The following is a 26,115-nucleotide window of genomic DNA, read 5'->3' as shown; positions in this document are numbered from 1 at the left end:
TATTTATTTTTGTTGGTTGCACAGTAAGCCAAATGTTTAGAGTGAAATGAATTTGGCATTTTTGTCAACCGAATTCTTCTCATGGACCTGGAATAGGCAGATGTTGTTTGATGGTGCTTAAGGTATCATTGCAAGATGTAACCTGTTCCAAGTAAAGCTACCTTTTGCCATTGACTGATAATTGTCAATACCTGTGGTGTTCAAGAGGGACACGGTGGCTCATTGGCAAAGACGCTGAGCTTGTCGATCAGAAAGGTCGGCAATTCGGCAGTTCGAATCCCTAGCACCGTGTAATGGAGTGAGCAATTTGGCAGTTCGAATCCCTAGTGCCGCGTAATGGAGTGAGCTCTCATTACTTGTCCCAGCTTCTGCCAACCTAGCAGTACGAAAGCATGTAAAAATGCAAGTAGAAAAATAGGAACCACTTTTGGTGGGAAGGTAACAGTGTTCCGTGCGCCTTTTGCATTTAGTCGTTTAGCCACATGACCACAGAGATGTCTTCTGACAGCACAGGCTCTTTGGCTTTGAAATGGAGATGAGCACTGCCCCATAGAATCAGGAACAACTAGCACATATGTGCGAGGGGAACCTTTACCTTTACCTTATGGTGTTCAAGTGGTGCTCCAGGTTTTTTCAAATTGCACCCCAGGCACTGATTACCATTAGTACTATTTTTACTTTAGTTTCCCACAGTTGTTCTATTTCTATTTGTGGGTCTATGTAATTTGTGAATTTTCCCCAGTTCTTTCTCTTTTATTCTTCTGTCTCTAGGCAACTGCAACATCCGCTATCCATACTTTTTCTTATCAACAATTATTAAGTCTGGGGTGTTATGTGGTAGGTGCCTGTAGGTTTGAATTTTGGATCCCAGAGTACTTGAGCTTCTTCATTTTCTATGACTTTGTCTATTTTGTTCTTGCTTGCAGACAAATGGCAGTTCCAATGCATGTTGCTACTTTGTCATGCTGTTGTTTGTAGTCTGTGCAATCTTCTTGTGGCAGCTAACTGCTGGTGCATTGCTTCTTTCACCTTCGTTGCAGAGACAACACTTATTGTTTGTTGCTATCTTCTAAATTTTGGGTTTATATAATTTGTTCTTAAGACTTGGTCTTTTGCAGCGCCATCTTTATTCAATTTTCTTGCTCTTATTCATTACTAGGTCTTGTTATCTGCTTGCCTATATTTTTTTATTATAAAAAAAGGTTTTATTTTTAGACAAACATAAAACATACAGACATAAACACACACAAAATAAAAATCCTCCAATTACTTACAATATGTCGATTGGTTACAAAACGTTTATGCTTTCTCACAATAGTCTTCACTTGCAATTTACATAAAGACTCATATCATCATTCTAATATATATATATACAGTTGTTATGGTTATTAAACATTCATTTGCCTATAACTATTATTACATCCTTTTTATTTAAAGTATTCTGAATTTAAGATAAATTTATATTATGGCATTCTGAAATCATCCAATAGTATTACAGCTTTATATTCTATTCTATATAGAATTATTTATTTTTATAACAAAGCTTTGAAACATCCTCTCCATAGTCCTCACTTACAATTTATATAAAATGTCATACTATCAATCTAGTGTATATACATGCATTATTATCATTATTAATCATTTATTTAGCTATAACTATTATTACTTTATTTTATACATAATACTCTAAATTTAACTAAGTTTAACTTAATTTTTATTCTAACATTTCATTTCTCCATCCTGTATCCTTCCAGTAGTAGTGCAGTCCTATATCTCTTGCCATTTGTGGTATTTGTATTCTAATTATTTTCTTGATAAGTCTTATGTGGACTTCTCTTGGCACCTTGTTGTTCCTTGCATATCTTGTAAAAACTCAAAATCTGCCATCTGTTCCTTCCATCCGCTTGCCTTTAGTTATCACCGGTGCTTCTGCCAAAATTTCACTCATTGTTTCTGCCAAATCTTCTCCCTTTTCTTCTTTCATGTTTTGAACTTTGAGATAGGGTTCCAGTTCGTTAATCTCTCCTTTCAACATTCCACTCCTGTCGTTTCCAACCATGCTCGATTTGCTGTCAATATCAACAATTTTCTTATCACTTTGTTCATATTTTTCTTCAATTTTTTTGAACTCTATTCTCAAATTTCATCATCATTTTATAAATATTCTCAACTCTTCCCTCTATTTTTTCTGTTTTTTGTTATATGTTCTCCATCCTCTTTTCAATGTTTTTTGTACTTATTTGTACTTTTTGAACTTCAAACATAATCATTTGCAATGTTAATTCTTTTTCTTCTTCATGATGCGCCATTCTTCCAGGTTATAAACACTGCCACTAAAACATCCAAAGCTTTTTGTTAAGTTTCAAACAAGTTCACTATAAACTTTCAAATCAAGGTTTTCTCCTTATTCCAGTCCAGCTATTGATAGTACTCCAGAAGAGCACCTGCATAAACAATCCGTACTCTTCCCACTATCCTTTTCAATAAACAAAATCAGGAGCTTTGAAGTATTAGATATAAGTCAAATGTTCAAAGAAATAAAAAAGGCAATGTTTCCATGCCTCCAGCCTCTAGATGGCAGTGTTGCTTCTTTTCCCTCTACCTCTACCCCTCTTTTTAAATTCCGGACTTAAGAAAAAAAAGGTGCTTAAAAGCAAACAATCCAGCCGAGCGTTGTAAAAAGAAAAGAAAGAAAATCATAATACATAAATATGAAAAAAGAGGAAAAATAGAAGAAGGAAAAAAGAAACCAGTTCAATTTAAAAAGTAAGAGGCATTTGTAAAAGTTCCATTCATAAAAAAAGCAAAATTAAAAAAAGATAACACACTAAGTTTAATTCAGGTTTAATTCACCGCTTGCTCTCTTCTGTCTTCAATTTTAATTTTACTCTGTCTTTTTGAGTGTTCTCTAATAGTAACATTTATCTCATCATTTCGACACACTCTCTCTTCTGCTTTTCTTCCATTCAGGGGCTGTCCCAACCTTCTGCAGCTTAATAGCTGCTTCTCTTTCTCCGGAAAAAAGAGCTTCTCCTGGATCAATCATGGACTTTGCAATGTCCCTGAGATCAGCAGGAAGTGCCCTTCTCTATCACCGTCTCTATGGGATGGTTTAGGTCCAAAAGGACCGTCCAGCAGCAGATATCGACAGCAGTCCTGGAACTCCAAGATTGCAAGTCGTGTCATAGCGACGTCAGCCCTGCCCTCTCGCCTATATTTTTTTAATGTACTGGCCAAGTAATATTTTATGTCTCTTTTGCATTCTTCACTTGATCTTTCTTGTAGGCCAGTTTGGTCTCTCCAGTAATCAATCAGCATTTGTGATACTGTAGCTTCCGTGCCTCTTCTTCAATGTCCTTTAGATATTCTTCCAATGCTCTTTTTTCTTCTTCAACTGTCTGATGTACTTGTAATATTCCACTTCCACTTATTTTTCTGACTAAGTAGAGTCTGTCAACATTGTTGCATGGATGAAGGACATGAGTCATTGTCATTATTTTTCTGCTTTCCTTATACAGGGCTTTTAGTTCTGCTTGAATCCTATTCACTGTCCCAGCTGCATCTAATGTCTGGAAATCCCCACATGTCAATTGAACTTCTAACCTTCTTCTTAAGTTCAGTGTGCTTGATGCCATCAGCTTGAAGTATGCCGAAGTATTTGTGGTGATTGTGTTCAGGTTCTTGATGGTATTTCCATAGGGCATCTTGATTCTTTCAGTTTGCTATTTTCCCCTCTTGATGGTAAGGGTGACATATTTCTCCAGTCCAAACTCCTTTGCAATATTTTGGCTATATATGTGGACAATATGAGCAACTATTCTATTTCAGATTGTGTTTTTCCATACAACTTCATATCATCTATGCAAAGTGATAGCTTGGCTGTTTTTGAGGTATGATAGCTATAACCTGACTTGTTCAGTATTGTTGACAGAAAAGTCAATGCAATAACAAACAGTAGTGGTGAGAATGAATTTCCTTGAAAGATTCCTGTCTTGATATTAGCCTCTCCTGATCCATCACCATTGACCCACAGCCATGATTTATGTTGAATTGTTAATCTTTCCACAAAGATTTGATGTTTCTACTGACCTCTGTTATTTCAAGCCACCTAATTATCTAATCATATAGCAGCAAGACAAATGCCTTCTTGTAATTAATCCAAGGAACATTCAAATTGGTCTTATTACTGATATTATTCTTCAACAAAACAATTCCAAATCAATCAAAAAAAGTTAGCCCGGTATCAAATGAGCAATTCAATATAACAGTAAGTTTAAAACAGTACCATGAATTTATACTGTATCTATGATTATTTAAAACAGGTGGTAACTTGGTGCTGACAGCCAAATATGGGTAGGCAACCACCGGACCCTGCACTAACCCATTAATCGAAGAAAAAGCTGTTTAACCACTTTAAAATCTCAAATGGCATTTCCAGGGATGAAAGGAACTGGTTCTAGAATTGTGTGGCCACATCTCTAAAGCTCAGATTCTGGATACCCTGATGCTAGAGAAGGACTCCACTAGTTTGGTCTCGTGGTTAAGGCAGAATTCTAGAAAGCAGAAGACTCTGAGTTCAAGTTCCACCTTAGCCATGGAAGCCAGTTGTGTGACCTTGGGCCAGTCATTTTGTCTCAGCCCAACTTACATCACAAAGTAGCCATTGTGGGGAAAATAGGAGGAGGAAGAGATATTGGATATGTTCACCACCTTGAGTTATTTGTAAAAATAATAAAGGGTAAATATAAATAATATATCTAAAAAGGTCTCCACTCAGAATAAATTAAATAATTGTATGGAGGGCCTGAATTATAGTAAAGGTAAAGGTATGTGCTAGTTGTTCTCGGTTCTAGGGGGCGGTGCTCATCTCCATTTCAAAGCCGAAGAGCCAGCACTGTCCGAAGACGTCTCCATGGTTATGTGGCCTGCATGACTAAACGCCAAAGGCGTTTAGTCAATCTTTCTGATTGACAAGCTCAGCGTCTTAGTCACTGAGCCACCACGTCCCTTTATTATAGTTACCAGCAATTTAAAATAGACTCTGCATTGTCTGCATTGAGACATGAAAACAATGGAGATGATCCAGAATAGCTCAAATGCCACTACTCTGATCTAAGAGCAAGGGACAGTAGGAGATTATTACAATAATCCAGGCACACAACAAGCAAGACACACACCAATAATGTTGCAGCATCCTCTGTCAAACAAACCAACCCTGCACCTAACAAATATCCATCAAGTGAAAATTAGAAAACCCTAATAAGATATTCCATCAACTGTTGATGGTAGGCTGTTATCAAGGCCACAAAGTACTAACAGCTGTGTAAATGTTATAATGAAGTTGAAAGCTTTGATCATGAATCAAGGGAATCAAGGGAAGAACATAAAAAGTGCACTAAATATTACAGAACCTTTGATGAGGGTGAATAAAAACATTCTTTGGATTGCAGGTTTATTATTATTTTTTCTGTTCCTGTCTCTGGTTTTGTTTTTGTCATCCTTGCTTTCATTTAAATTGCCATCTAATCAGTGGTGGGATTCAGCCAGTTCGCACCTATTCTTGCGAACTGGTTGTTAACTTTCTAAGCAGTTCAGAAAACAGGTTGTTGGAAGAAATCTCATTTTGTTTTTTCTCACATTACAGGGCTAATCCTGTAAGGGAGGCAGGAAGGAAACATTCTTGTGTTGTTTCTAGCCTAATCTTTATTGCCCTGATTACAGAAACTGTCTCTCCGGTTAACCCTTATTACATTGTAAGTCCATCGATGTGAGTAATGTTGAGTTGGCCATGCCCACACGGTCACATGACCACCAAGCCACGCCTACCCAGCTGGTCTTTAGGGCAAAGAACCGGTTGTTAAATTATTTGAATCCCACCACTGCACCTAATAAATAAATGAATGGATACAATAATAATAATTAAAATAATAAAAAGAAAAGAAAACAAGAACAAACAAAAACCTTAAAGACTTGATGGACCACTGGGTCTTTTTCAGCTGTCAGTTTTCTATATTTCTGTTTCTGTGTTCCTTTACTCTTCATTTTGTCTATTGTTGCATTTTTTGCAGCAATTTTATTTGCAACCACCCAGAGCTGTTGGAGTTGAGCAACGTGCACATTTTAATCATCATCATAATCATCAGAGAAAGGAAAAACTAACTTCCAAATCCACCCCCAAACTTAACCCTCCTTGTGTAAATGATGTCATCCTAACATTGACCTTCTCCATCTTGGAAATGTTAAGTATGGATCCTGGTTTCCAGAGGTTATCCTTCCTTAATCTAATAGGAAAAAGACAGAGAATTTAGATCTGGCCAGCTAGGACATTGCATTCCAAACAGATCTCTGTTTGGGCAAAACAGAATGCCTCATTAAAGGGCTATTATTTCCTTGAACTGCCAGCAAGTGGAGGCACATGTTGTGCTGTTCTCATTGCCTCTCGTTATTCTGCCATAGGAACATTCTGAGGCCATCCTTGCTGATTTAAAATGGGACAAAGATTTGTCCTGATTTACGGGAAATGATTGGTGGAGTCCTCTGATTCATTTTGTTGTTGTTGTTATCGCCTCCCTTCGGGAGGGGTTCTTTCCCCCCGCTTTAAAGGCGGTGGTGGTGAGACCCCTCCTGAAGAGGCCATCTTTGGATACAGCCGTTTTAAATAACTATCGTCCAGTCTCCAACCTCCCCTTTGTGGGGAAGGTTGTTGAGAAAGTGGTGGCCTCTCAGCTCCGCGGTCCTTGGAGGAAACCGATTATCTAGATCCCTTTCAGTCGGGATTTAGGCCTGGCTACAGCACGGAAACTGCCTTGGTCGCACTGACTGATGATCTCTGGAGAGCCAGGGATGGGGGTCATGCCTCTGTCCTAGTGCTCCTTGACCTCTCAGCGGCCTTCGATACCATCGACCATGGTATCCTTCTGCGACAACTGCGGGAGGTGGGGGTGGGAGGCACCGTTCTACGGTGGTTCTCCTCCTACCTCTTGGACAGGTCGCAGTCGGTGTTGGTCGGAGGACAGAGATCGACCCCTAGGCCCCTGAATTATGGGGTGCCGCAGGGTTTGGTCCTGTCCCCCCTCCTGTTTAATATCTACATGAAGCCGCTGGGTGAGATCATTCGACGGCACGGGATAAAATACCATCAGTATGCGGATGATACACAGCTGTATCTGTGTGCCCCGTGCCAACTCAGTGAAGCGGTTGACGTGATGTGTCAGTGCCTCGAGGCTGTTAGGGTCTGGATGGTGGTTAACAAGCTTGCACTCAATCCGGATAAGACTGAGTGGCTGGTGTGTTTACCTCCCACTAATTGGCCAAGTTTTCCATCGCTCAGGCTGGGAGGTCAAACAGTACGCCCCTCAGACAGGGTTCACAATTTGGGTGTCCTCCTGGACCCACAGCTGACTTTTGAACACCACTTGTCGGCTGTGACCAGGGGGGCATTTGCCCAGGTTTGCCTGGTGCACCAGTTGCATCCCTACCTGAACCGGGAGGCCCTCACAACAGTCACTCGTGCCCTTGTGACCTCAAGACTGGACTACTGCAATGTGCTCTACATGGGGCAGCCCTTGAAGAGCATTCGGAGACTTCAGCTTGTGCAGAAAGCAGCCGCGCGAGCGATTGTGGGTGCACCTCGGTACACCCACGTTACACCTATCCTCCGCGAGCTGCACTGGCTGCCTATTGGTCTTCGGATACGCTTCAAGGCGCTAGTCATCACTTATAAAGCCCTTCATGGTATTGGACCTGGGTACTTGAGAGACCCCCTGCTGCCAATTACCTCCAATAGACCGATTAGATCCCACAGATTAGGCCTCCTCCGAATTCCATCCACTGGCCAATGCCGACTGGCGACCACCCGGAGGAGGGCCTTCTCTGTGGCTGCTCCGGCCCTCTGGAACGAGCTCCCCGTGGAGATTCAGACCCTCACCACCCTCCAGGCTTTCCGCAAAGCCCTCAAAACCTGGCTGTTCCGACAGGCCTGGGGCTGATGAGTTCCTGTCCCCGCTTGAATGGTGTGTCTGTTGAGTTGTTTTTAAAATTGTGGTATTGTTTGTCTATGTCTTTTTTCCCCCTATTTGTACCCCCTATCCCCCCCCCCCCTGACTTGGGTTGTGAGCCGCCCTGAGTCCCTTCTGGGAAAAGGGCGGCATAGAAATATAATAAATTCAATTCAATTCAATTCATTTGTCTTCTTATTAAGCATCACCTGCCAGTGGAAAAACAACCACTGTACTAAGCACTTTAATCTAAACTCAGGCAAGAAAAGGCAGGTGTTTATAATCACACATTTGTTTTTATTTATTTATTTGAGGTGTTTTGCATACTTCCTCAAACCACAGGGACTCTAAAGTTAGAGGTCCTAAACCTCTTGAGTTGTCAGTAGGATTATTTCTGGACATAGTTTAGTGCTCTTCTGAAGCTAAACTTGTGTTTAAAATTAATCTGGCTTATGGGTAAACAGTGTGTTGGTCATCATAACATTAACAGATTTTTTTAAAGAAATACAGGTTTAATACTCTTTCAAAAAAGCTCTAAACTATAATTGAGAGCACTGGCAGTGCAGAGTGCAGTATTGCAGACTACTTCTGCCGGCTGCCTGCAATTTGGCAGTTCCAATCTCACCAGGCTCAAGGTTGACTCAGACTTCCATCCTTCCAAAGTGGGTAAAATGTGGACCCAAATTTTTGTCATATTAACATTTTCTTTTATAAACTTTCTCCCCCTCCCTCTTCCCTTCCTCTCACAATTGTAGTTAATAAAATATATTATGAAAGAAACTGAATACTCATATGTTCTCACCAAAGCAAGCCTATAACAGACTTCATCTTCATTTTGGCAAACAATGACTTGATTGTAACTAGATTGATAGGTATGTCCTGGTCCAAAGCTGGGGGGGGGGGGTCTTCAAGTATATTTGCATCGTTCATATTTTGCACTCTGTTTTAAAATAGATTTAGACAGTGCAGAACCAACCATTTATTTCATGAATCAGCCCTGAATCCAAGTGTGACCCACAGGAAGCATCAGAGAAAAGCCCCTTTTCTGACGTTTCTATTGCCATCTCTGGCCACACTGAACCAGGAAACAGTGACAAACTACTGCGTAAACCTTACAAGACACCTCTTACTTTGATGGTTTGCTGTTGGCTCCCTCTTCTGGCCATTTTGTGGCATGTTCTTGGAATGACAGGATGTATAAACAGGATACAAAGGGTGGGAAGGGAGATTTGGATGGTATTCATTTATGGCAGTTCTGCTTGATAAAGAAATGCCTGTTTGTTTTTCAGTGCTGAGACAATATGTCACGCCCCTCTGCTCCTCCAAGCTATGAAGATCGAAATCCCCTCTATCCTCCACCAGGAGGAGGATATCCTGGATCTTATCCGCAACCACCACCCTATAGCGGTGGGTATCCTGAGCCTGGAGGCTACTCCCACCCAGGAGGGTATCCCCAGCCATTTCCTCCTGTGCCTGCAGCCCCTATGAATTTTGGTAATGCTTAGTTTTTTCCTTCATTCTCTCTTGATAGGATGTGCGGTGTAATGAGTGGGGCAGTGGCAGAGGGAGAGAAGAGAAAGAAGTGGAAGCTTCCATAATTGCAAGTTTTAAGAGCAGACAGGGTTAAAATTTGACACTCTGGTTTTATCCTTAAAAAAACCAACCATTTAGACATGCAGCAAAGATATTCAAAGGCAGGAGACTGTCTGCATCCTATTCTAAAGTTTGCATTTTTAAAAAAGATTTAAAAAGAGAGTGTTTGGGAGAGTAAAGAAGTATAAAGGAGTATATATATATATGTATATAATATGTCTGAATATTTAATTTCATAATTTTAACCCAAATTATAGAGAATACATTATGTCATCTGCGGCTGTATCTGTTTCCTCTCCAATCACTTCTCCTTGCTTAAATTGCAGTGACTTGCCTTATGCAAACAAAGAATTAATCTCAATTTACTGATTCTTCTGCTTGTCTTGCAAAGCAGAGGCTGAACTCCAGCATTGAGGAAATGGGTTTGGTTAGGTCAGGGGTTGGCAACCTTAAACACTCAAAGAGCCACAAAAGTCCTAACTGGAAGCCCCCAGTTCAATTCTGGAGCCACCCCACTCCTCCTGTGCTTCCCCCCCCCCAAACCGGAAGCTTCTCTCACAATTGTGGCATGATTGGAATGTCTTACATCACTCTAAATATGACAACAGAGATTAGTTCATTCTTATCAACTTTTAATCACCCAGGTACAGTTTCAGTCAGACTGGTTAAAACCTAGTGTTTACTACAGTATTCCATGTATTCTGACTGGTCTTAGCACTTTCTAAACATGAAACCATGAAGTAATAGTAATAAATTTCAGCTTATTATTAGTAGGATCCAAGATTAATGTAAAATTAAATATGATACAATATGAGTTTATATTTAAAAGAGTTTGTATAAAGATAGTCCTTGATTTATCACAGGTTGCTTAGTGACCATATGAAGTTACAACAGACCCCTCCCAAACCAACGAGTCTAAAGTTCTGATAGATGCCCACCATCACATGACCATCTTTTGGGTGCTCATGACCTGGCCTGTGTTTTCAGGCATTTGTAGGTGCCATGGTCACATGACTTCATTTTACAACATTTTTGCCAAAATCTGTCCCCATAATTTCCATTTGCTGGATAAAAAACATTGAAAAACCAGGTCTCTTTATGACTGTTACAGCTTACAACCAGCATAGGCAAGCTCCATTATGGTTATAAGTTGAGGACTACCTGTAAAGATTTTATCTTCTTTTGTGAAGAAAGAAAAATAAAAGTTTAGGTAAAAACACCTAGCAGTCGTTCCTAAGAACCAGAGGAATGACCCACTGAATATACGGTCAAAACAAAACAAAGATCTTGAAATAGAAATGCCTTTGAAAAGGAACTTTATACAATAAATTTGTGTGAAGAGAATTTGTAAGGAAGAAGATTCTGCAGTTGCAAGCAATAACTTGGTGCTACCTAATCTTGTGATCCATGCGAAAGGAGCATGAGGCAAATTAATCTGTCATGGATGTCAAGGAGCTGCTGTAGGTAGAGTGAAAAGTCCTTTGAATTATTACGAGCCTTTTATAGAAGTAGTTTTGTATATGCATCTATCTCTCTGTGTTTACGGTATGCCAGTTTTCAAAAAGACCCTATCACTTTAGGAGAGAAGAGCTTGCCGGCCTATTCTTCTTTTTCGTTTGAAGAATGGCATTAATATGCGAGGCCATGAAATCTTGTCTCTCTATGTCATTGATTCAGGAGGCGACAGTGAGTTCCATGCGGCCGATTGGGATGATAAGAAAGTGAGGCACACTTTTATCCGCAAGGTAAGCTAAAAGTACCTGCCGTGCACTGATCTTGTTGAAAATTGCTTTTTTGAATGCTGCTTTTGAAAAACTCTGGGTTCACATTTTACACACTTGTCCAGGGAAGATCAGTGTTTCAAATAGTCTTTGAATACAAGACCAAGATATCTCTACTTCCACTGGAAGATGAAAAATGGTGATCAACAGGAGGGATTTGTTCTTGGAAGGTTTGGGAATAACTACTGGGAAGTGAAACAGGGTTATTAATAAGAAACACTATTGTACCAGTGTGCATTTGGGATTTTTTTTTTCTTTTGGTTTTGGATAACCCACTTTCCCAAGTGCTTGCTCCAAAACCCAGGATTTCAAGAAGAAGCAGCTTTTAAAATATCTTGGGAGACAAAAGGCTATTTGAAACTGCATCCCTAGCTTTTCGTTTGAATGAACATGATAGATGATAGCCATATAGATTTGCCTGTCTGATAGATGATAGCCATATAGATTTGCCTGCCTCTTAGACAGGGGTAGTCAATCTGCCATTCTCCATGTTCAGGCCTACAACAAATACAATCCCATGCTGTTGTCATAGGACTTATAGCATCTGAATTCCAAAAGGATAAGAGACAAGGTTAAGGAAACAATGGTTTTTAGCCCAAAGAATTTGTAGTCAATAATGTTTATATAAAAAAAGGAGTGGTTGCAGCAAGCCAAATTCTCTTTCTCCATGCTGTTTTTATGTACACTCAGAGCATATACACCAAAGACAAATTCCTTGTGTGTCCAATCACATTTGACCAGTAAAGAATTCTATTCTATTCTATTCTATTCTATTCTATTCTATTCTATGTTAGTATAACATTGCACATAATTCTAAGGAGGTCCTTCAATTATAGTGGTATAACTGAAAGGCTTTTTGACTATTTGAAACAATCCATTCTTACACAGATGCACTTTATCTGTTGATTCTCAGGTTTATAGCATTATCTCCGTGCAGTTGCTTGTGACAGTAGGCATCATTGCAATCTTCACCTTTGTGTAAGTATTTCTGAGATCAGTTCTGCTTTTCTCTGGCTGTGAAAGTCTGTCAACTATCCTTCCACGTCCTGCTACAAACCATGATTGAATGGAGGCACGTTTAGTGAGAATAGAAACACTGGATACATGTGCATTTGTGTGCAAGGAGGAGACAATTGGATTGTTGCAGGGCCACCTCTGATGTTTGTCCAAAAGGTTTTTCACCCCCAGGGCATCGTCACATTAGGTGGCAGCAGTGGTTTCCCAGTGCTTTGTTCTTCTTTTTATTTTATAGGACACATCCAGATTCACAGATTAGTAACTTGGTGGGCTCCTTCTGCTATCATTCTCATCATGTGGCACCAACCTCTCCCATGTCATGGCACCTTTGTGCAGTGCATAACTTGCATACCTGCTTGTGGTGCACTTGGCCAGGTTGTGTCTGCTTTCGGCACTTACTAAATATATATTATGTGATTAAATGCGGCTTCTGGCTGAATTTTGACTAGTGTCAGTTTGTTTCTGAAATTTTTATGATACATGGGAAACTTACTGTAGGTTTGGGTTTGGGGTTGTTGTTGTTTTAAACTGGGAGAAAGAGATTGTAGTTGTAGTTTGTAGTTTTATTAGAATTTGTAGGCCGCCCTTTTCCCTGAGGGGACTCAGGGCGGCTCACATAAAACTGGGAAGGGGGGAACACAAACATCAAGATAGAAGACATGTAATAAAATGGTAGGCAACATACATTCATCATTCGGGAGGGGTAACTATCCTTATCCCCAGGCCTGACGGGCGAGCCAGTTCTTCAAGGCTATGCGGAAGGCTTGGACGGAGATTGGAAAATCTCTATTTGGAAAACAACCAGATATTCTTAGAATACCTGAATGGAGAGGGGAACAAAATATTCTTTGTTTAAATCATATCTAATTTAACCACTGGTAACTTATTTTCTATGTGATTTTTCAATCTTCACAGTGAACCTGTGTCAGATTTTGTGAGGAGTAATATTGCTGTGTACTATGCATCCTAGTAAGTACCATTTTTTAAATCTTATATGCTTAGATGATTTGTTCTATGCTTCATATCTTTATAGCAGAATTGGGAAACCCACAGCTGTATAAAGGTTTTGCAATCTCAACTCCCAGCATTTGTGCCCATTGCCTATTCTGGAAAAACCTATGATAAACTTACAGTTTAGCAACATTTAGAGGGCTAGAGCTTTATACAATTTACCTGAACGTTGGCTTAAGTTATATTATGTAAGTTCCCTTTGTACAGAGCATGACTATAGTGATGCATCCATATCTTGGTAGATATGAATGGATGTGTTCTACCATGTACACCTCATGGGAAGCTGGTTACTTCATGCTGGAAATCTTTGCCGCACTCTATAATATTCTTGTTATACTTTCAAGGCAACCTTGACTCCTGGTGACTACCTTTTCATAAGTAGCATGCTATTGCATACTTCCCCTAGCTGAGAGTGATGGCCCAAAGTCCCCACACTGGCTTTTTCCTAAGACAGGACTAGAACTGATAGCATTCCAGCTTCTAGCCTTTAACCACTGCGCCCAGGCACTGAGATAAGGATAAAGTTAACACTGAATTTTTCCTAGGAAAAAGACATTATGTTAGAGATGATTCTTTATGCAAATGTGTTCTGACACCCCCCCACCCGGCACGGTGAGTCACGCCGACACAAGATTACTGCTAGACAATTTATTCACAGTAAATTAACACACTGACAAGATTTTGGCAGCAACCCAGACTTCCACAGATAAGAAATACACACCAGAGCTTCTCCAGTTTTAGTATAATAGTTGAATCCTGCAAACAGCCTCCTCCCAAAGTATCTCCTTATATACTCTCTTGGGAGGAGCCTACCTGGGTCCAATTATCTTCTGTATCTGCGTAGTTGCTGTCGGTGCTTATCTGCCCGCCTTTGCCTGGCGTCCGGGACCAACTCCCTTAGCTCCTCCCCACTGCTCCAGGGCCTGACATCAGGGACCAACTCCCTTTGGCTTTCACCACTGCTCCATGCCTCAGGTGCCTCTTGGTGGCCAACCAGCCTCTCTGGTCCCTGCTTGGAGTCTGAACCGTGTCCAGGGTCCTCCACATCTTCCAGAGCCAACTCATAGGGCCTCTCGCTGTCTGAGTCTGTTTGCAGCTCCAACAGCTCCTGCTGGGCCACAACACAAATGTATGAGACTTTTTCTATCAGAGACATCACACACAAAAAAGGGTTTCAGAAGCTTATATAATCGCATACCATGTTGCAAATTTTTAACTGTATTTTGATAAAAAATTAAATTTGTGTAGTCCTAGAGCTATTAGTATCTTCTGAAGCTTGGTCTGTTTAGGTTAACTGCTAGCAGTAGCTGTCCTTCTAACCAAGAAAACTATCTGCTGCTTTGACCTTAGAGGCAAAGAAGAATTTATCCTGCTTCTTCTATCAGATGATGTGACTGAAAGATTTTCTGAGCTTCTCGTAGTAATTATAAAAGCACTCCCCCCTCCCTTAAAACCCCTTCTTGATATCTACGAAGAGTTGGTGAAAACTGGATGAAACTAAATATGGGACTTGGTCATGACCTCAGGTTGGGCAAAGCTACAGAATAGAGAATACCAGAGTTGGAAAGAAGTTTTCTAGTCCCAACACCCTGCCCATGTAGGAGACCCTGAGAAATGATTAGCCAGTCTTTTCTTAAAAACCTCCAACCCACAACTTCTGGAGGCAAGCCCTTCCACTCATAGTTCTTGTTGTCAAATTTCTCCTCAGTTCAAGGTTGGCTCTTTCTTTGATAAGTTTCCATCCATTACTTTTTGTCCTGCCCTCAGGTGCTTTGGAAAATAGGTAGTCAACTTCTTTATGACACCCTCCTAAATATTGGAAGACTCTTATCATGTCACTCCTAGTCCTCTTTGGCAGACTAGACTAGGGATGTCAAACTCACGGGCCGGATGCATCACACACTTGTCACACCCACCCACAGTTTAGCGAAGAGGGGAAAAGTCACAATACGTCACGTGATGACAACATGACACCACGAGTTTGACACCCCTGGACTAGACATATCCAGTTCCTGTAACCGTTCACTTGACTCTGTGCTATAGCCTGTCACCCACAAGTAATGGGATAAAAGCTAACATTAAAAAAAAATATTTGCAGTGAGGCCAAACTCTGCTGAGACATACAGGATGCAAAGAAAAGCACAGAGCACTTCTTGATGTTGAAGATGTGAGGCAAAGTGCTCTCAAGTCCCCTGATAATACCACGGTGTAGAAGACTTGCAGAATGATTGTCCATGGGCTGGGCTTTGTCATATTATAGCCATTGTGTTTTTGCAATAGCTCTTGCCAAGGATGTATCGAAAATAATATAATGCTTGTTTTACTTTCCCAGTGCTGTTTTCCTGGTCACTTACCTGGTGCTGGTGTGTTGTGAGGGCCCACGGTGAGTTAATGTTAGATATATTGGCATTTTGATTTGAGTGTGAATCAATTCACTTTACTTGATTTATGTTAATTGATCAATACTTTTTGACATAGATGGACATCTAAGAGCAGAAATCGTAACATACGTCTTGTATCCCCTTGAAATAACCCTATTGCTGAACTGATCTGGTTTTGTTGATTTCTATGCAGGAGACGTTTTCCATGGAATCTCATCCTTCTGTCTGTCTTTGTAAGTGAATGCTTTTGTTGTGAATTTTGGCTGGAATTACATAAATTTCCCTTTGGTAGGATGGTTGGATTTTAAAAATGTTTCATTACTACAGTAAGGCATTGTTTTGCCCTCTTTTTGAAATATTGCACTGTGCTTTTCAGTTTCCCATGTATCTCAAAAGTGCAAATAAGGCCAAATTGAGAGGTTCAAAGTTGAAATCAAGGACTATAGTATTAGGGCACAGATCCAGCCATGGCCTGAAAGTAGAATGAGATGGATATTTAGGGTGATGCATTTTTGACACTGAAATGGGCAGCAGTAAAACTAAGTACTATGGACTAAAAGGTCATAGAAATATTGGTTTGAGAGGGGGGAAATCAGAGGTTGCTAATGGTAATAAAATTCAAGGATAATACAAATTTACCCTAAAACCAAACAAAAATCCATAATATGAAATACATACTGAAAAATAGTAGCCATCAAGTCAAGAATTGCTTCAAGATAGTAGTCAGCACAGACAACCAGTATCATCTTGGATAAAGAGAAGTTTTCCTGCATGTACAGACAAAGGGAGACATTTGGCCTGCCATTTGAAATCTGATGTTTATAAATCAAACAGACTAGATAGTAGAAGCCAAGATTATTGGTGTATATGGGTGCCTATGTGCATGGAGACCAGCTGATCATCATTTTCTTGTTCTCCCTTAGACACTAGCGATGGGATTCATGACAGGAACCATTGCTAGGTAAAGTACAACAGTAGTCTATGTTTATTCTGCTTCTGTCTGCTCAATTAATCTTGGTTTCTGTCTAAATATTTTTAACATATAGTTTGTGAAAGGCTATCCAATACTTCTATGAAGAAAACAAACCTCAGTTCTGGGTACCCATTTAACCAACATCTTTGTTATAATTGTATTCAACACTTCCCTAGCAATTCAATTTTTAGAAAATAACTTTACTAAACAGATCCCTAAGGGAGAATTGTAGATAAAATGATGCCCCCTTTTGCTATATAGGGAAGTTCCATTTCCATAACAGCTCTTCCCTCATTTGTATCTCTTGGTTGACAGGGAGATGATACGCACATTGTTACTACTGTGTTCACTTCCATTTTATCCAAAATATTTGGGTGTGTCTTCAGATCTTTAAAAAAGTGAAGAAAAATCACCCTCCTGATCTGAGATGCTGCAAATCCTGAAGCTCTGAAGCAAGCTTCTTTCTTCTCTTTAGAGAGGAAAGGAAATAAGCAAGTGATTAGCCATCCACTCACTGATGACTCAAACTGGCTAGTAAGGTTAAAAGCAACAAAGAACCAAATAATTACAATCCAGGGAGGAAAAAGAAAATGGGGAAAAAGAACATGTGTACATCTGTAGTGTTGAGGCCAACATTCATTTCACAATTTATGTAACATTCTGGGCCTATGTGTGGAGGAAGAGACAGGCCTCACCAGCAAGGTTGCACCATTTAGATCTGAGGGGGAATACTGTTCTGCAGGACAGAGAAAGCATGCTTTGTAGATCCTATCACAGTGTTGGTGAACCTTTTCAGCACCAAATGGGAGAGCTGGGGGAGGGAGGTGACGCCGGAAACCAGAAAAGCAGCTCCCTGGCTCACACACGTGGGAGTGCCAGTAACTGGAAGAGCAGTTCCCCAACATGCATGTATGTGCTGGGAAGCCAAGTTTCTGGTGCTCATGAGTATGCAAAGATCAGCTGGCTGGCGCACATGCACGCACTGGAAACCAAAAGCTAATCTTCCCGGCACACACATGCATGTCGGGGAACTGCTCTTCCAGTTACTGGAACTCATGTGCACATGAAGAGTAGCTGGCCGGCGTGCATGTGCATGCCGGAACCTGGAAGTTGCCTGGAGAGAGGGCTCTGCGTGCCACTTCTGGCACACATGCCATAGATTCACCATCATGGTCCTATCAGATGGTACTTGTTAACAAATGGGACCTAGAGCAGGCAGATCCCATCTAATTTTGTTAAGTGGAGACAATGGGCGATAGATCCTTAAATCCTGGTTCTGTGCGAGATCTGGTAGATGACAATCAGCACCTTAATTTTCAACTGAACGTCTCAAAGTCATCATTGCAGTTCACAGAGAACTGCAATGGTATTTTGTGAACCTACTCTATGGCTGCATTCTAGATTTGTGTAGTTTTCAAGCGGTCTTCAAGGGCAGCCCCACATAGTACATTGCAGTAATCCAAGCAAGAGGTTACTAAGGAATTCTAGCAAAGAAGCTCTATTCTCAAATTGAATTGCCTATTTCATATTCCACCATGCATATTTATTCAGAATCAGGATATAAGTGAAAGAATCTCAGGTATCCCAAATTGTGTATGAACCCGAACAGACAACTTTGCCTAAAGTGCCGTTTTATTACTATATAGTTCCTCCATATCTAACTAAGAAAATAACCACTGAAATTATCATGTGATGAAATTATTCTATTTGACTTTTTCTTTGCAGCATGTACTCTACCAAGGCTGTTCTAATTGCTCTGATCATTACAGCGATTGTGGCCATAATTGTTACCATCTTCTGTTTCCAGACAAAGGTGAGAAATGTCTTTCTCTGAGGCAATATCAGTATGGTTTGATGATACATAGATTGGATTCCTCCACTGTGACACAAAAAGTTTCTTGTCTCTTTTTGATAAGTGAAAGTTGAAAATCTGTGCTTTGGATGGGCTGTATTTGGATCTTAAAATTTGGCTGATTCAAAGTCAGAACCTTTCTGCTGGAGATGAAAGATGGCTCAGATTCAAGGATTTCATACACTTCTATAGAATGACTATGCAAAAAAGGCAACTGTCTTATAATTCCCAATATACATTAAATATAATGAGTTCCTTTGCCATTAGGAAGAGCATATGGTCAGTCTCAGCAATGTAGAAATAATGAGAACACTTTCTAATATATTTTTTCAATGTTCATCACAATCATAATCTTCTCAGTTTAAAATAATATTTAGCAGGCATAGTAAAATGTATATGAAGTATTTATTGTATTATGGTTTTTTTTTTAAAAAAAAGTTCCCATTCCTTCCAAGATTCTTACATAGTTTCAATGTTTCTTTAAAAATTATTGGTTGCATAATACATATGAGAACAAAAACTTAAAAAACTTCCTCCTACACACTTTGCATTTTGTGTACCATTTCAGTAGGGTGTTAATGTTTCTATGCATATGCATGGGCACTTTTTACATAATGGAGTGGTGAAACTAAGGAGTTTCCTACAAGGGACACTAATACTCTGTGCCCAAAAGGTGACCTGCTATCTGCCAACTTCTCCCAAACCATGTCTTTTTTTCATTGGCAGGTGGATTTCACATCCTGCTCTGGTTTGTTCTGTGTGCTGGGCATTGTTGTCATGGTGACTGGAATTATCACAGCCATAGTCCTGTCCTTCAAATATGTAAGAAATTATTAGAAATCTAATAGGTTTGTGGTCAATGGTCATTTTAGATCAGGGGTGTCAAACTCAATTTCATTGAGGGCCGCATTAAGGTTGTGTTTGACCTGGGGAGGCTGGGTGGACGTCAGAGGTGGTATTCAGCAGGTTCTGACCCGTTCGGGAGAATGGGTAGCAGAAATTTTGAGTACTTCAGAGAACCTGTAAATACCACCACTGACTGGCCCTGCCTCCATCTGTTCTCTGCCTCCCGAGTCCCAGCTGATCAGGAGGAAATGGGGATTTTGCAGTAACCTTCCTCTGGAGTGGGGAGGGAATGGAGATTTTACAATATCCTTCCCCTGCCACGCCCACCAAGCCACACCATGCCCACCAAGCCACGCCCACAGAACAGGTAGTAAAAATGTTTGAATTCCACCACTGGTGGGCTTGGCCAGGGTGGGCCTGCGGGCCTTGAATTGGACATCCCTTTTTTAGATGTAAGACCTTGAAAAATTTTATTGCATTTTGAAGGGTATTCCTTTCCTGGAATCTCTCCTAAAACAAGGATATAGTGGTTAACATGTCGCTTCTGAACTGGGATACAGTTTCCAAGTTCATTTATCCCATTTTCAACAGCACAGTCTAACCACTATGATTCTCCCACAGTATGGAGATCAAAACAACACAATCTTATGACAGCTTATAAAGATTAATAAATAAACAGAAGCATATACTATTTCCCACAGCAAAGATGTTTAATGTTGATGTTTAATAAATGTATAGGCTGCCCAATCCCGAAGGACTCCGGGCGGCTTACAACAATACATTTAAAAATAGAAGTTAAAAACACAAAAACATAGATTAAAAAAACCACAACATACACCCAGTCTGATCTGGGCTGGAACTCAATCGTGAGTTCAACAGCCCGGGGCCTGCCGGAATAGCCAGGTCTTAAGAGCCTTACGGAAGGCCATGAGAGTGGGTAAGGTCCGGATCTCTGGGGGCAGTTTATTCCAGAGGGTCGGAGCGGCTACAGAGAAGGCCCTCCCCCGGGTAGTTGCCAGACAACATTGTCTGGCTGACGGCACCCAGAGAAGGCCCTCCCTGGGCGATCTTATCGGTCGTTGGGAAGTATGTGACAGAAGATGGTCTCGCAGATATCCGGGTCCTAGGCCATGTAGGGCTTTAAAGGTGATAACCAGCACCTTGAATTGCACCTGGAGACCAATGGGAAGCCAGTGCAGCTCACGGAGGATAGGTGTGATGTGGGTGTACCTTGGTACACCCAATATCGCTCGCGCGGCTGCATTCTGGACTAGTTGTAGTCTCCAAACACTTTTCAGGGGCAGCCCCATGTAGAGCACGTTACAGTAGTCAAGCCTCGAGGTAACAAGGGCTTGAGTGACCGTGTGAAGTGCCTCCCGATCCAGATAGGGCCGCAACTGGTGCACCAGGCGAACCTGGGCGAAGGCCCCCCTGGTCACAGCCGACAGGTGATGTTCTAATGTCAGCTGTGGGTCCAAGAGGACCCCCAAGTTGCGGGCCCTCTCTGAGGGGAGTAGGTTTTCACCCCCCAGGCATAAGGATGGACTGATCGAACTGTCCTTGGGAGGCAACATCCATAGCCACTTGATCTTGTCAGGATTGAGTGCGAGTTTGTTCACCCCCATCCAGACCCTGACAGCTTCCAGGCACTGGCACATCACTTCCACCACTACACTGAGTTGGCACAGGGCGGACAGATACAACTGGGTATCGTTCGCATATTGGTGGTATTTGATCCTGTGCCGGCAAATGATCTCACCCAGTGGCTTCATGTAGATGTTAAATAGGAGGGGGGACAAGATCGAGCCCTGTGGCACCCCATATTTAAGGGGCCTAGGGGCCGACCTTTGTCCCCCAACCAACACCGACTGCGACCTGTCGGAGAGGTAAGAGGAGAACCACCGCAAGACGGTGCCTCCCACTCCCACCTCCTCCAGCTGTCGCAGAAGGATACCATGGTTGATGGTATCGAAGGCCTCTGAGAGGTCAAGGAGCACAAGGATAGAGGAGTGTGCTCCATCCCTGGCCTGCCAGAGATCATCAGTCAGCGCGACCAAAGCGGTTTCGGTGGAGTATCCAGGCCTGAAAGAGAAGCACAGATGGTTAAATTGACTTTTTTATCCAAAGAAGAGAATATATTTAATTTTGTTTCTATTTGGAAATTGCTTCCGGATTTTATGTTTGCACTGGGGGGGAAAAAGAAACTTTGATTTTGTATCTGCTGTTTAGATAGGTCTGTTGCTATAGAAATGCCTAGTGTATATTGTTGTGTAAAGGTAAAAAGTTGAGTTTGTAATGTTACCTTCTACTATGCTAAAGAGAGTTGGAAGTCGGTGTCTTTTTCTTTCCTTTTTCCTCTTTACACCATGTTTTCTCCTTTCTTCTTTTTCTCTTCCCTTCAGTTTTCTATTACATTTTAAAATTTCTCTTTGTATTTTATACTTCAGTAAACTAATAAAAATGTATTATAACAAAAACCCAGCAATCTTTGTATCTACTGCTTTAAGAGAGCACTCTTAAGAACAAACATGGAGACAGGATCTATTGTTGAGTAATTAATAGCCTTAAACTTTTGTCTCTGAAAATGAGTGATGAGTTTGATAATAGTTTCCTTCTTGTATTATTTGTGCTGTACTCTGGAAAAAATCTGTTGTTACAGTTAATTCAATTCAAATCACTAAATACATGTAGATCACATTCATTTTCTTCTTCTTCTTGCAGGTTCCTTGGCTCCATATGCTCTATGCATCTATTGGTGCAATCGCTTTCACCCTGGTTAGTAGGAACTTGCCTTCTGTTGACTTAGTTATCCATCAGTGGTGGGTTGCAGGCGGTACCCCCCGATATGCACATACCAGTGCCTGCCAGAAGCAGCAGCCACCATACCAGAACGGTGCTTTGGAGGGCCCGCCCGCCCTCGTTCCTTACCTGTATTTGAAGGAAATGGGCCATTTGTGCATGCACATGCAGTGTACAGTGCCTGCGTGACACTCCGCCGAGCAGCTGGAGTGTCGCAGGCAGTGGGTATGCATACGTGCGCAGCGCACATGCCTGTGGTACATGCCCGGCTCCCGTTGTAGTGTACCAGTTGCAATGGGAGCCGAAACCCACTACTGTTACCCATCCTCTGTCACACAAAATAAAAATTAAGCAAAATATGTGCAAAACTAGAATTATAATTAAAATCATAATGGAGAAAAGGAGACAGGGATTTTGAATAATGGAATGAATCAATATGCTGTGATTACAAATAGAACTGGAATAATTTTCTTTTATTACTCTTTGCTGCATCTACTCTTTGCTGTGTAGATTAAATCCAAGTGCCGGAATAGTAAATTCTGGGTTTATTTTTACATGATTCTATTTTTGGCTTCAGAATTATACTATTCCCAAGTGTCTTTTGAAAATATTTTTATCCAGTTGTAACTTTCCTGTTGTCTTTAAAGGAATTCATGCTTGTTTTGTTTCAATTAAATTTTGTTTGTTTGTTTTGAGCATTTTGTAAAAACTTGCATTTGAAATTTGGAGGAATGGGATGGGGATGCAGAAGGGAAATGGCTCTTCTTTAAAATTGAATGGAAGTAAATATGGAGAGAGAGAAGAACTTTTGAAAACTCTTGGATAGATTTAGGCATCTGCCCTTGCCATCCTGCATCCTTTCTCCTTTTGACCTAAAGATATTGGGGGTGGGTGGTGTTCCTTCTTTCGTGATGCAGCTCTTGGCAAGGAGAATGTTTTTTTATTGTTGAATAATTTGTTGCCCCTTATAACTAACTGTTACCTTGTGGCTTTTTACAGTTTCTTGCCTATGACACTCAACTGGTTTTGGGCAACAGGAAGCATACCATCAGCCCTGAGGAGTACGTCTATGGAGCCCTCAAGATCTACACAGACATTGTTTATATCTTCACCTTCCTCTTGCAGATTGTGGGCAGGAGCGATTAGATGGATGAAACTATTTAAGACTTTTGACAATCTTCCCCAGAGATCAGGAAGTAACACCTTTCTGGCTCTAATGTACTGTTATGTGCTTGCCTGCAGTCCATGTATAAATGCCAAGAAAGGATTCACAGAGTGGACCCAGAAACATAATGAGGAACCATATATTGTATTCAGTGAGATATGGATCTTAATCTTTTTGTTTTGCTTCTGCATTTCCACATTTCCACATTTAACTTGTGCCCGGGAATAATGAATGTAGTATGTATTACCACTCTGATATGATGTATTGCAGTCTTTCAACTTACCCATTTATTTGTATTTTTGTCAGCCTTTAAGGTGCAGACGATTCTTCTAATTAAAGAAAAAACCTATTGTTACAAGGCTCTATTACATAAGTGCAAATAAAAATATATATTTTTGAATTAGGCTTTTGTGTATTTATGTAAGGAATCATCTGAATTATCTGAAGGAGAGGTTTATTTGCCTTGCCTTGAAGGAGGAATTTACTGTGTGATTGGAAACCAATAACCAAGCTTATTGAAGTCCTTATTCACAGTTTCAGTTGCATTCAAGACACAATGAGTATAGCCACTCCTTTGTCAGCTTATATGGCAACATTAAAAACTGAGGGAATTGGAACAAGCAGACATAGCCCAATGTCTTTTAGGCAGATTTAAATTTTTGCTAAGGCATATTCCTGATTACCTATGGTTTTAGCTTTGTTTAGTGCTGAGCATAATTCTTAAACTACGGGTCCTTTTTTTACTAGAAAAACCTATTTTGGCCAAATTTCCTCTCCCGCCCCCCATCTTTCTCTCCTTCCTTCCTTCCTTCCTTCCTTCCTTCCTTCCTTCCTTCCTTCCTTCCTTCACTTCTTCATTGTTCGATATGGTGCTTGCTATCAACTTCCAGAGTCATCTGGCAGGGTTCTCAGTCTACTTGTCTCACCTTGATTAGCAATGTGGATTGTAACCCAAAGAAATAAGGATGTGGGCAAACAGTATCATCATGCAAAGAGATGGGCTATTCAGGAGATGGTTCCAACACTCCTCCAAAATCTGGAACTAACATTAGTAACTGGATTTTAAGAGAGACATCTAAAATGATTCTCACTGGGATGCATATCATAATCATAAATGTGTGGTATGTCATTTTCTCAAACAATAGGACAACTTGCAAGTTTCCACTAAATGCTAAGATTAGTAGAAGACAGTTGTTGCAATTACATTTTTTGGATACATCAAGGGGTTTTCTGACCAGCAAATTACTGCATCAAGTTTTGACTTTTTGACTTTAGATAAATCTTTGAAAATATAGAGGGATAAATGTGGAATAAAAAGCAAGGGCAATGGAGAACAAAACCCAAAGTCTTTAATAATTGTTTCAGTTTGTAGGTTGATTAGAGGATTTAAGCACATGCAATATAATTCTTTTAACTTGACAATTTACCATCGGCTATGTTAAATTTGTATTAAACCCATTTTGCTAAGCAACACATTTACTTTTTTTATCCTTTCCACTTCATCCCTACCTAACTTGGCTTTTAAGATGTTTAAACTGGAATTTGGATGATTTGAGATTTGGACTACGGTACTTCATAACCATGAGCTCACTGTGGGGCCCAGTCATTCTGCCTGCCCCAAAAAACTTCAGATCTGAAGAAAACCCTACCAATACAATACAAAGAAGCTGGAGCCTAGCTAACTCCTTCCTATACACTGTATACTATAGTATACAGTATAGATATAGCAATGACTTTAGTCAAACTTTTATCACAAAATAATTGTTTCTAGGGACAGAGTAACAGGAAACCCCATCTATACTTGTGGTAAAATTATAAATAGTAAGAAATGAGGGATACATGATGATAGAGAATATGAATGAAGGGTCTTCAGAAAGTACAAAGCTGCCAGAGGAAATAGCTAGCTAAAGTGCAGCAGTAAATAATTAGCATAACAGGAAAGAAACTACAACTCCCAAGAACAAATAGCATAACTACCAGAAGGGGCTTCAGAGTGAGGAATAGAAACATTTGAGCTGCAAAATAACTGCCAGAGCATATAAATTATGGCAAACATCTGATATTCTAAAAAATAGGCAGTTCTTCTAAGGAGTAAGAAGTGAGTCACAGTAGTAATCAAAGCACAACCTTAAAATATTGGCACGCCTTGCATAAATTGATAATTATAATGCACATGTGATGTAGCAGGTTTAGGGAGGGTCTCAGGAAACATGTAGGAGACGGTCGGAAAAGAATATAACCTCATAGTACCTCAGCCAATGGGGAAGGGGGGGGGATGGACAGCCAGTGTAGGGAATGTATAAAGATGTTGATTTGAGATGAACTTTGGAGAGAACCAAGTTATGACAGCTTCTCCCTGCTTACCACAATAAACAAAACAGTCTTCAATGTGTCTTGGCTGGTTATTGGCCAGGCAAATTTGCCATTTGTTGCAAAGTAAAGTAGTTGAGAGCATAACATTGAGGTACTCCATCATTTAGGCTTAAGACATCAAATGGCTATAATAAAACAGTGTACGCATGTAGGTAGTTCACAGTTGAAATGTTGAGATTTGGGTGTTCCTTGCTTACTTTTTTCCTTGCCAATATTTAACGGCCAAAACTAGGGAATATCAGTGCTTTGCAGGAACAACCACAGATCACACATACAGGCAGGCTAATCAGTAATAGGCATAAAACAATTCTGATTAAGATACTAAGT

At 40.5% G+C, this 26,115-nt stretch overlaps 1 protein-coding gene across 3 annotated transcripts in view; it reads left to right on the top strand.

Moving 5' to 3' along the window:
• Positions 1 to 23,815, top strand: part of LOC116510484 (protein lifeguard 3-like) — a 52,987-nt gene extending 29,172 nt beyond the window's left edge. For all 3 annotated transcript variants that reach the window (XM_032220090.1, XM_032220080.1, XM_032220072.1), the window contains 11 exons: positions 9,287 to 9,491; positions 11,268 to 11,335; positions 12,285 to 12,349; positions 13,304 to 13,357; positions 15,732 to 15,782; positions 15,974 to 16,013; positions 16,704 to 16,741; positions 18,479 to 18,566; positions 19,332 to 19,427; positions 22,173 to 22,226; positions 23,250 to 23,815. In XM_032220090.1, the coding sequence (XP_032075981.1) occupies positions 9,299 to 9,491; positions 11,268 to 11,335; positions 12,285 to 12,349; positions 13,304 to 13,357; positions 15,732 to 15,782; positions 15,974 to 16,013; positions 16,704 to 16,741; positions 18,479 to 18,566; positions 19,332 to 19,427; positions 22,173 to 22,226; positions 23,250 to 23,396 (894 nt within the window). In that variant the 5' untranslated portion in view covers positions 9,287 to 9,298 and the 3' untranslated portion in view covers positions 23,397 to 23,815. The remainder of the gene's footprint in view (positions 1 to 9,286; positions 9,492 to 11,267; positions 11,336 to 12,284; positions 12,350 to 13,303; positions 13,358 to 15,731; positions 15,783 to 15,973; positions 16,014 to 16,703; positions 16,742 to 18,478; positions 18,567 to 19,331; positions 19,428 to 22,172; positions 22,227 to 23,249) is intronic.
• Positions 23,816 to 26,115: the final 2,300 nt, after the last annotated feature.

This window comes from Thamnophis elegans, chromosome 1, assembly GCF_009769535.1.
Source record: "Thamnophis elegans isolate rThaEle1 chromosome 1, rThaEle1.pri, whole genome shotgun sequence".
NCBI lineage: Eukaryota > Metazoa > Chordata > Lepidosauria > Squamata > Colubridae > Thamnophis > Thamnophis elegans.
Note: the sequence above shows the minus strand (reverse complement) of the source record. Positions and strands in the feature narration are given on the sequence as shown.